This window comes from Neltuma alba, unplaced genomic scaffold, assembly GCF_004799145.2.
Source record: "Neltuma alba isolate B1F8T4 unplaced genomic scaffold, ASM479914v2 tig00013277_pilon, whole genome shotgun sequence".
NCBI lineage: Eukaryota > Viridiplantae > Streptophyta > Magnoliopsida > Fabales > Fabaceae > Neltuma > Neltuma alba.
The window spans coordinates 3,874-16,037 of NW_021637567.1; the positions used below are offsets into that span (position 1 = coordinate 3,874).

At 30.7% G+C, this 12,164-nt stretch overlaps 1 protein-coding gene across 1 annotated transcript; it reads right to left on the minus strand.

Annotated features, from left to right (window-relative positions):
* Positions 1-1,586: 1,586 nt before the first annotated feature.
* LOC114735993 (uncharacterized) lies at positions 1,587-2,721 on the minus strand. The gene is made up of 2 exons (XM_028923781.1): positions 2,083-2,721; positions 1,587-1,733 (listed from the first exon to the last, which is right to left on the minus strand). Exons 1-2 carry the CDS (start codon positions 2,719-2,721, stop codon positions 1,587-1,589), a joined length of 786 nt encoding a protein of 261 aa, XP_028779614.1.
* Between the last annotated feature and the right edge of the window lie 9,443 nt (positions 2,722-12,164).

Genomic DNA, 12,164 nt, shown 5'->3' on the forward strand with positions numbered 1-12,164 from the left:
TGATTTTAAAGTCCGATTGAATAAGTAGGATGGTTTTGCTTTTAGTTTATGAAATCGGGCTGTTAAGGGACTTTTGGGGCACTGATCACCGTGCTGGGAATAGGTTCAGTCCCGACGCAGGCGGCTTAGGTTGAGGGTACAATCGTACATTTGTATATAAGAATCAAGGAATAATTTTAAAAAAACATATCAGGCTGAACTTATTCACGGTCTGAACTCACAAGTTTCAAGTAGGGTAGCGTATGGTTATTGTTTTTCCATCATGTAGCATTTGGATTGTTCATTTTATTTAGAAAAAACTGAAAATAAATTTCTCATTAAAAATTTATTTGGTAAATAGGACATAGAATGATTGATTATATAAAAAAAAAAAGTTACACACAAAAAAAAAAGTTACATAAAAAAGGGTAGTTTGTACAAAATATTATTAGATATAAAGAATTAGTTTACACACAGAGAAGATAACTTGCACATAAAAATTTTTTATTTGCACAAAGTAAAATTGTGTTGTACATTGCACAAAAGAAGATCATTACATACAAAGGAAGATAAATTGCACACGAAAAAAGTTAAATTGCACATAATAGAAGTTAAGCTACATAGAATCTTTAGGTCTTGCTAATTAAATTTTTAATAAGAGATTTATCTCTAATTTTTCTTTTTATTTATAATATTTTGATAAAAATGTCTCATTGCTTCCCTTGACAAATATGTACTTTTCAAAAATATATTTTGAAAAGATTGGCTGGCTTCCTCAGAAAATCAATGGCTACAGCTACAGTGTACAGAATTATTTTTTCCCCCAACAGTGTACGGCATTTCATAGGAGCTTTGTTAATGTCAATGGCCCCTTTTTGTCCAATGGTCGTACCGTATGAAAATGACTCTAATTTTTTTTTCTATCTTTTTTCTTGAACTAGTAACTCATAATAATGCAACGAAAGTGTTTTTTTTTCTTTTGGGATTTTTCAGTATTCTTTACAGAAAAAACTGGTCGCTTGACACAGCATCATGATAACTACTTTTAATTGTTGAGCAAGCATGAAATTTCATAACTAGCATCATACAAATAGTTGGGTTTGGCAACAGTAATTAATTTCACCAGCCTGATTAACCATAAAAATAACACATCCGAGAAGTTCATAACAATACAAAAGTATCAGGCAAAACAAACAAAAATAGTACAAAAGCATACTGAAATAGATGTCACCCACCAAAAAGAGAAAGAAACGAAGACCGATGAAACACAGAAACAAATGCAAGCTAACAAGTCTCACTTTCCATTACAATGTCTTGAGAAATTCCTTGCTTTTTCATGTCGTCTTTTTCGAGAAAAACACTCGTCAAAACATTCTTGCACTGCAGGGATTGGAGAAGCCTTCAGCAATTTAATACCCTATCAAATGAAGGAAAAACTTTTAGAGCATACAAACATTATACATATAGTTGGGTTCGGCAACAGTACGTAATTAATTTCACCAACCTGATTAACCATAAAAATAACACATCCCATAAGTTCATAACAGTACAACAGTGTCCGGCAAAACAAACAAAAATAGTACAAAAGTAGACTGAAACAGATGTCACTAGTCAAAAAGGGAGGTAAAAGAAAAAGTCTCGCTTTCCATTGCAATATCTTGAGAAATTTCTTGCTCCTTTATGTTGTCTTTCTCGAGAAAAACACTCGTCAAAACATTCTTGCACTGCAGGGAAGCCTTCAGCAATTTAATACCCTATCAAATGAAGGAAAAACTTTTAGAGCATACAAACATCATAAAGGGGGAAGCTAGCATCAAAAAAGTAAGCAAGAATATCAAAACCAACTGAATAATAATTAAGAGTAAATAAAACACATATTGTATCATCTTTAATCCAACCATATTCAAAGGAAAATTTGATTAAACATACATGCAATCCATATTTATAAAAATATAACTTTACAAAAAATTCGACTTGATTCTCACAGGGGGAAAGCGTTATGTTATGCTTTTAGCATACTAACCCAAACTATAATATATTTGGAAAACACAGAAAATGAAAACAAAAGTCTCAGAGATGAAGTCCCTGCATATATTAATTTACCTCTTCCATTCGCAACTCAACGACCCTTTCTTGTAAGGAAGAAATGTCCTTGACTTTGAACTTGGAGATCAAAGTGATGGTTGAAATGGTAGACATGGGACGAACTTCAAGATCATCCATCACAGTGTAGGTGACCACTCCTTTCACGAAGCCTTTCGCACTTGAATCTTCTGTTGCCTTTTTATCATCACCTACTAATTGTACAGCATAGCCCATGCTTCCTCGACAATATGGACACGCCCTGTTCCGAACACGAGTCACACCATAATTGCAACGGCCCCCACACATGTAAAGATTTGGAGTTCCCGAGGAATTGGTATCATGACGATCATCATCATTTGCAGTAGGTAGAAGGTAGCCAGAAGCCAATGGAGAACTTGGCTTCAGCAAAGTGTTCCTGTCTTGTTCAGGTTTGTTGAGATAAACGTCGCCCAGATTCTCTTTGCTTTCGTAGAGTTTGCCCAAGGAGCCAACCATGGCGTTTTTGGTTAGCAGCCTGGTCACCGTGCCGATGGGTAAGCGAAGCAAGTTGAATAGAAAGTCGATGAACTCTTTTGAAGCTTCGGCAAAGAGAACTCTTTCTTCTTTCGTGTCGATCAACAACTTCAAGCTCACTTTCGATGATGACGAGGATGCCATCTTTCACTGTTTGGGATCCGGATCCTCTCAGAAGCAATTTTCTCAGCGTCCCTCAGCGTCTTAAAATCCAGTCCATTTAAATGATCTAAAAGTTCATATTGTGCCAAGTCATCAAGCTTTAAAATTGAATGTCTTCTCAGTATGTTTGGTCCCACAAATACGAGCAGCGCGTCTTCAGCCTTGGACTTCTCTTTCTCTTCCCGTCTTCGGACCCCCACACGCCCGTTGGTAAATAGCCATCTTGTTCATCTCACACCTTCCATGGCTGTTCTTTCTCAACCTCACATCTATTTCTCACTACTTATCCTCCTCCGCTTTAATTCCCTGCAACACAGGGCATTCGCCAATCCTCTCTTTAGCGACATTTCGAGAGCCACCGCAAGTAAAGCCTCGTTCTGAATTGGAGGGCTGTGGGTCAAGTCTTTAGGCCTGTTTGGGTGCTCTGAAACCGTGGTTTCAGAAGCACTTTTCCGCAAAACGAGGTAACTTCCTCCACATATTTACTTCGTAATTCGTAAAAGCACTTCTGAAACCATGGTTTGGTTTCTATCCAAACACTCCCTTTGTCGCTAACTCACTGAACAGCATAGAAACTTGAGGGATCACCAATATGTAGAAACACTGCATGTGTATGGTTCTCTTTCACTAGGCGAATCTGATCCTCAACAAAAGTCCTGTTTTTTTTTTTCCATCACCGAAAAAAAAAGTTCTGTTTTTAATACAAGAACCCAAAAGCAAGTAATGAGGAGGGAGAAGCCGAAAGTTAGGGGGTCAGAAGAGGGGAGAGAAACCGAGAAACTGACGGTTGAAGAATGAAGACGCATTGCTGGAGTTCGTGGGACTGGACAGCTTGATGACTTGTGGCAATGTAAGCTTTTCGATCATTTAAACGGACTAGATTTTAGAATTCTGAGGGACGCTGAGAAAATTGGCTTCTGAGAGGATCTGGTTCCGTGGAGGCATATATATAGTCATGTACTTTATCCTAGGATTAAAAGTCATTCTTTTTCGGCCTGAATTAAAAGCCATTCTTGCTCCCGAAGTTTTCGTAAAAGAGCCGTGGCATCAGAAAAAGTTTTTGAGAGCAATTTCACCAATTGCAAAATTATAAGATTTAGCATTTTAAATGTTTTAGTTTCTTTTTTCAACATACATTATTAAATTTTAAAAAATTATAAAAAATTAAAAAGTACACTAATTTTTATAAATAAGATATTAAAATGTCACATTTTATGTTGAATATAATGAAAAGCATTCCAAAATTAAAAGGCAGCTGGGGAAAAACACCCAAGAGGCCGCAGTTTTGAGGACGGTGGAAAAAGAAAAGAACAGTGAAGGAAGAGATTGGGGGCACGTTTCTCATGGCCTTTTGATTAAGGCGGGTATTGCTTTTGATTGGTTTGCCCATTCATATGACGGGGCACTTTAATGCTTTGCTTCCTTGGATGCGAAGCAAAGTGAGAAGGAAGGAAAACGGGAAGAGGGGAAATAGAGAGGGAAAAAAAATCGGAGGGGCTTGGATAGAGAGGAGAAAATAGCGGGAAAAGAACAAATATTTAAATGAATAAAATATTCTTATCAAAATATATCATATTTAAATCAAATCAAATATTGTAATAAGAAAATTATACTAACATTAGTATCATCAGATAATTTAAAATTAAGTTATTTGGTTTATACATATTTTTATATTATTATATTTTAAAACCAAATTATTTAATAAAAATATTATTATAGGATAAAAAAAAAGTGAATAACTTGTCAAATTTTTAAAAATAATGAAAAAATAAATATGGAGAGGAAGAAGTCAAAAACTTTCCAAATCTCTTCATATATGGGGAAAAAATTCAGAGAGAAAATGAGACATCAAGCCATTTATTATTTCTTTCAATTTTTCTTTCTCTCCTGTTTTATCTCATATCTCAACAAAGAAACTCTCGCACTTTCTCTCCACTTAATTTTTGCATCATTGGATTAATTTTCAATGGTTGAGATTTAAAAATGAGGAAAAATATTAATATAATATTAAATATAACGAAAATGTATCATACTAAACTGCTTATATCAAATTTTAACACTTAACAGTATAAATTTATTTATATATTTTTTATTATTTAATATTTAATATATTAATAATATCTGGAGAGAATAAATCTTGGAATTGAAGTTTGATCTAATATTTAATATTTTAATACTTTTGGGCTTGCATTGTTTTCAAAAAAAAAAAATCGGATACCCATAGCTTTCGTGTGGAAACTTTCGAAACAAAAATGGGCATTCTCCCTTTATCTTAAAATGAAAATGGAGAAAATAATGATATTAATTAAAAGATAGGTTAAGATGCATCCAACATCTAAAATATTTTATAGTGTATTTAGTATTTTTTAAGTGAGTTTAACACTTTAAAGTATTTTTTGATACATCATGTACTCTAAAATGTTTTTTTGGATGTGTTTAACATCCTAAAATATTGTTTGGTATATCTAGTACCAAGATAAAATAAAAAAAAATTATTTCAAGATGACAGACTCATTTAAAAAATATTTCAAGACGATAAATGCATATGAAAAATATTTTATGGTATCAAATGCAATATAAAATATTTTAAGACATTAAATGTTCTTGAATGCACTTAAAAAGGTAAGTCTTTAAGAGAAAAACAATTTACCATGTGAATAGTTGTAACCTTACCCATTGAATGCGTCATAACATTGAAGAATTTGGTAATCAAAAGTCTCGTTTGAGTGATCTTAGTACAAATCAATGAATCAGTTCATGCGTCCATATTTTTCATTCGAAGAGTTGAATAATCTGAGCTTCAATTATATCCTATTCTTTTTTCGAATTCGATGCACTCAAATTTTAAGAAAACATAAATTACTATCTAGTATTTTTTTTATTAAAAAAAAAACCTACCATTCACTCCTGTCTATATTATCTTTTTGAGGAATTAAACAAATAAATTTGGTTCAGCCCATCAGTATACTCAAATCCCCAGACAATACAATGAATCAAATTCAAACATGCCATCACGTACTACTTCTATCCTTAATATAAGACTTTTTTTAACTAATTTGATTAAATTAAGAAAGTTAGGTAAGTTAGTTAATTATAAAAAATATAACATGCTTTTTCTAAAATATCATAATCATCTTTCTTAATATCCTCCCATGCTTTTTTTAACTAATTGTACTTTATTATGGTTGAGAGAATATCTATAAGGATAATTTAAAAAATTAATAAATATAAGAAATAGATATTATATTTGGAATCACAATTAACTTAACAATTAGGTCCTATATTAAGGACTGGAAGAGTACTAATTAATTATTACTCCAATCTTAAATATAAAACCTATTTTATAATGTACAAGATCTATTATATAGTATAAATTACATTATAAAATGAATTTTATATTTAGAACTAAAAGAATAAATTGTTTCTTTAACCATCCATTTAACTCTTCGATCGACTTTATATATTTAAAAGAAATTCACTCTATATATAATAGCTTTACCTACACTCTCTATACAACCTCTAGTCCTTCATATAAGAGCTGATTAACTAATTTGAGTAGATTAAAAAAATATTTTAATTCATTATTTATAATAAATAAATATTATCTTTTCAAAAATATCCTTGCTAATAATACATATTAGCCAAAACTACAAATTGAAGAAACATTTAACATATGTAACTACAAGGGTTATCTTAAAAAAAATAAGTATGAGAGATAAAGTGGATTAGGATTTTATATTTATGATCAAATTAAAAATCAAACTAGTTATATTACCTCCGGTCCTTAATATAAGAACTAGGTTGACTTTTAATTTGATTCTAAATATAACACATCGATTCATTTCCCCTTTCACATTTATCTTTTTTTTTCCCCCCTAATGTAGTCTTTGTGGTAGTCACTCATATTAAATGTTACGTTTTATCAAATGGTAGTTTTAATTAATATACTTGATTAGTAAAAATATTTTTAAAAAAAATAATACGTATTTATTATAAATAACTAAATTATACTAATTCTGATTTTTTTTATACAATACTAATTCTAATATCACTAAAACTTATGAGGTTCACCTGCGCATTGGATCAGTCATGAGGCTCCTAAGCAAGAATTGGCAGGTTGCATATTTATAGCTGAGCTTTATGAAAGCATAGGGAACATCAGTGATGCTTGCTTGCTGAATTCAAAGCAAGACAAGGACACTTTGCTAAACCCTAGAAATCCACCATCAAACTGTGGATATCTTCTTTCTCCAAATGTTGCCCCGAGTAGTTCGGATCCGGGTCATCAAACCTGTACGCGCGCGCGTCTTCGCTTGTCTGCTTTGAGAAACTTACTACTCCCTCCATTCCTCACCGTAATACACGAATAATCGAATTACGTTGATAAAAAAAAATTAAAATTAGTTAAGAACAATTAATATGTGAAAAGTATATATTTTTTTTAAAAATACCTTCATTAATAAGGAGAGAGAGCATGAGAGAGATCAATTAAATTATTAAAAGAGAGAGAAGTGGGAGGAAGAGAGAGTGTGAGTTGAAGACAATAAATATGGATAAAATAAAAATCAATACAAAAAAGTGGAGATAACTTTTAAGTATCTCTTATATATAGAAACTACCATAAACATCAAATGTCTCTTATAATAAGAAACGGAGAGAGTACTAATTTAATAGAAAATATAAGCAAAGTTATCCTTCGAATATAAACATTCGTACTTCCCTTTATTTTCTAGTTTACTTGAATTTTCTAATATTATTGTTTCCCATATTTGGTAGAGCATCCAACTGCTGCAGGCAATGCAAGAATGTTTTGACAACAAGGGTGTGCCTCAGCAATATATGAGGAAGCAGGGAATTTGATAAAGCCTTGAAACATACATATTGATGAGACTAATATCGTTTACTTAAGTTTTGGGCAGTAATGTAAGCTGTTAATTTTTTAAAAAAAACTCTTTTATACTATTATATGTTTGATAGTACTTTTATACCTACTAAAAAATACATGGTGTTTGAAGCCTTTTTTTTTGGTTGAAAATTTATTAATATTTTTGTATTTTTACTTATTCATTTTTCCCTCTGATTTTGCAAATTCGCAAGTACTTTTGTAAGGAGTTTTTACGCTTTAAAAACAAAATCGAGTATATTACATGTCTTTATCCAAGTTTTTTGTTATTCTTACTTATATCCCAATTGAAATGGGTTTGGGCTTTAATCTACTAAGAATGACTTGCATATGACCCAACAAAGTACAGCGCAGGAAAAGAACGACTCTTTTTAATCATCATCACTTCACTAGTATACCCAAAAAAAAAAATCAAGGAACAAAAAACCGGACCGGACACTAAACCGGTTGAAGTACTGGTTCAAGGGTTAATGGGTCAGATCGGGGCCAACTCGGGATCAAACCAGTCATATTAAAATAATATAATTTAATTAAAAATGACAAAATATAACAATACTAATAATTACTAACAACAAAATATAAAGAAATACAATAAGAATTTGATTGTAATAATAATAAAGTACAACAATATTAAGAATTTTGATCTTTATAATTTTTAATAACTAAAATTAATAGTTATTGATACCAAACTTATCATTAAAATTCATTTAAATCTATATAATTGAGATATTAGGAGCTAAATGAGAAAAAATGAGATAAATATCAATATATTCATTTAAACCGGTTTAGTGCCGGTTCATACCGGTTTTCACTGGTTCACACCGGTTTGACCGGTTTAATCCGGTTTGAACTGGTATCCGGTTAATCTATGAACCAGACTGGACCATTGACCGGTTCACCGGTTGAGCCGGCCGGTTTTGTCCGGTTTTTTTTTACACTGAAAAAAATCATCACTTCACTATTTAGACAGATCCAAAGCATTGTCTCCGTTGCTAAAATATTTATTTATCCCTTGTAAAACAATATTTATACAAAATATAACCCCCCCCCCCATTTTTGTGTTTTAGCCCTCCAACTCCTTCAGCCTGGATCCATCTTGCACATAAGAAAGTTCTCAGCTAAATGGTGAGGGTTGAGTTCCGCAGAAGTGTTAAAACGTTTGAAAAGATGTTCATATTTATTGTTCCACATCAAAAGCATCAAACATAACTGCCTTCACTAAAAAAATATCTATACTTGAGGGGGAAAAAAAGCCATCAAATTCCTCCTCTACCTTTTTTTGTGGCCTTTTTGTAAAAATTCTTAGCCCCGGTACTTAATATGAGATTCGGTTAACTAATTTGAAAAGATTAAAAAAATTACTAAATTACTTTAAAATATTTACATTATATTATTTATCAAAACTAATTTATCTCACTTGTAAATTGGCATATAATCTATAGATACACATAAATATTTTAGAGATCATATAATATATACTATAATTAAGTAATTTTAGTAATTTTTTAATCTATCGAAATTAATCAACTACATCTTTTATTAAAGACTGAAAGTAGTAGTATCCTATCTCTATATATATATATATATATATATATATATATATCTACCAAAGACTATTTTTCTAGTACAATATTTTGCATATAAAACTAAAAGCATCTAATGGGATTACTCCTGGCCTAATGGCTTCGGTTGAGGTTACAATAGTGTATTTGTATATAAGAAGCAAGGAACCAACCATAAACATAGCTATGGGGGAAAAAAAAGCATAAGCATAATCTGGGTAGCTTCAAAATCAGCGTCACACAGCACACTTCCCTTCCCCACTAAATTAATTATTATTTTGTGACAAAAAGAATTTTGCATGAGTAAATAACTTAATAGAAAATCCCAGATGCAGGTATCAATTTCTTCTCCAGTGGTCCATCCATTATTACATAATTAAAATGATAAGATTATTGAATTAACTAATAAAAATCACATTCTTAACCACTAAATTCAACAAAATAACGCCCTCTAAATAGTTGTTTACAATGTAATAACCACTATTACACTAAGAAACTATTATAGCAGCACATAGTATATCAATATGAAACATCATATCAACATGTCATGTACTTCCTTCAATCATACATACATACACATAAGATACAAATAATCAAATTACATAGAATAAATAGCTGGTTAAAATTAATGAAAAATAGTAAATATATAAAAATGTATTTATTTTCTGAAAATACTTTTTACTTATAAACACGACTTGGTTACTTCTAAAAACTATTTTGTACATAGGGCGATCGAGAGGGATCATATAAAATAATGATACTGCTAATAATGCAATATGAGACGATATTAATTATTAATTAATAGTATTAAGCTACAAAACTGCAGGTTACTAGAAAATAATAGAGAAAGAAAGGAGAACTAATAATTCAGAGGCAAGCCTGTGGGCACTGATAAAGACTTATTAAAAGAACATCAAATTAAATTATACTACCTCCGGTCTTTAATATAAGACCCTGTTGACTTTTGTTTGATCCTAATTATAAAACCCCAATCCATTTGTCTCTAATTATGTATTTTTTTTCCAATAGTCCTTCTAATAATAATAGTTCTAACCAATGTACTTAATTAGCAAGGATATTTTAAGGAATGACAACACTTATTTATTACAAATAACTAACTTAACTTACTTCTTTAATCTCCTCAAATAAGTCAACTGGTCTTATAGTTATGACCGGAGGTAATATAATTTAAAGCCTTCATGCCAATGCCATAATAGCACGTGGTGGAGTTTGATGGCTCATCCAAGGACCACACTCTGATGTCAATTCAATTGGTACCCATCTACTTGTTAATGTGTCTTACGTGTCGTGTTCATTTCATCTTTATCGCTTAAACTTCATGTAAATGTTTTTTTTTTTTTTTTTTGGATAATTCTTTTTTGTATTTTTTTAACGGTAACTTACACATCTACTATATCTCCACGATTAATGACACTGGCTAAAATTAGTTAAGCTTTATAAGGCTCCAACAATTATTTAATATTTAATACGTCATCTTTCGGTCCTTTTTTAAAATTCACAATTAAATGAGTCTAATCCATTTTATAAGATGTTTAAACATGTAATGCATTTTTTATTTTTATACTCTAATTAATTATATGTTTTTCTTATCTGTTTTTTCTTCTCATTCTTTTTCACTCACCCTCCTCGTCAATAAGATGTTTTTGAAAAATAAATTATTATTTTTACATATTTGTTATATTTAATCAATATTTTAATCAACTTTTTAATTTGCCTAATTCCATTATTTGTATGTTGTGAAAAGAACATAAGGGAGTAGCATTGTTAAGCTAGATTCTTTTTTTTTTTTGCATGATTATTTATATGTGATGCATTTGGACTTATGAAATTCTTTAATCGCTTATATTCAGCAAAACTTTCAATCATTTATTTTAAATTTAAATTAATTTTTTGTTTTCAATAAAATAATTATTAATCATCACTTAGAACATCAATTGATTTTTTACAAGCATGTTCATATTATATGAATCATGATTGAAAGAACCGTTTATAAGATTGCATGGTAATTTAGTTATTATAAAGATTATTTATGCAAATATATGGTTTAACTTTGATGACAATCAAAGTAACATGTCGCACAAATTTGTGACGATATAAAAATTCATTTATTGACACAAAGATTGTTGCCCACCAAAAGGAAAAACAAAGACCACATAAAAAAGGAAGAATAATAAGTTTTCACATTTCAATTTCAATGTTTACAGAAATTTCTTGCTTCTTTATGCTGCCATATTCTTGAGATAAATTAACGCTAGTCAGAACATTCTTGCACTGCAGGAAAGCCTTTAGCAATTTGATACCCTATCAAACGAAGGATTAAAAAAATACCATCAGAACAAACAAAAGTTTAAAAGGAAAAAAAAAAATAAAAGCATCAAAGTTAATTATGTAAACCAGATCAAAAGGAAACGAAGAAAAATTAAGAGTATAGATATAGTTCTAGATTTCATTCTGGACAGACTATGTAGATTCAAGTAAACCTTTTTAACCATCAATCATCACTGTCTTTAATCCAAGCATATTCTAAGGAAAACTGATTAAAAATACATTCGATTGAATCAAAAGAAAATAGAACTTGATATAAAAATTTCCACTTCATTCTCACTTATATCCTAACAAACAATAGTCTCAGGAAAAAGGTTCATGTCAATGCTTCAAGTATAATAACCTAAAATATAACATCTTTAGCGAAAAAACAGAGAAAGATGAAAGCAAAGTTCTCAGAGAAGTCCCTGCACACACACACACACACACACTACCTCTTCTACGCCCAACTCAACAACCCTTTCCTGTAAGGAAGAAATGTCCTAAGAAACAATAGTCTAAAGGAAAAGGTTTATGCTTCAAGTATAATAACCTAAACTATAACCAAAAACCAGAGAAAAATGAAAGCAAAAGTCTTAGAGAAGTCCTTGACATTGAACTTGGAGATCAAAGTG

What these genes read in the sequence shown, in the direction of transcription:
- LOC114735993 (XM_028923781.1), bottom strand. Translation starts at nt 2,721, where the DNA reads ATGGCATCCTCGTCATCATCGAAAGTGAGCTTGAAGTTGTTGATCGAC. An exon ending in TTGAGTTGCGAATGGAAGAG is followed by an intron (nt 1,734 to 2,082) that starts GTAAATTAATAT and finishes TTCATTTGATAG; the next exon opens with GGTATTAAATTGCTGAAGGC.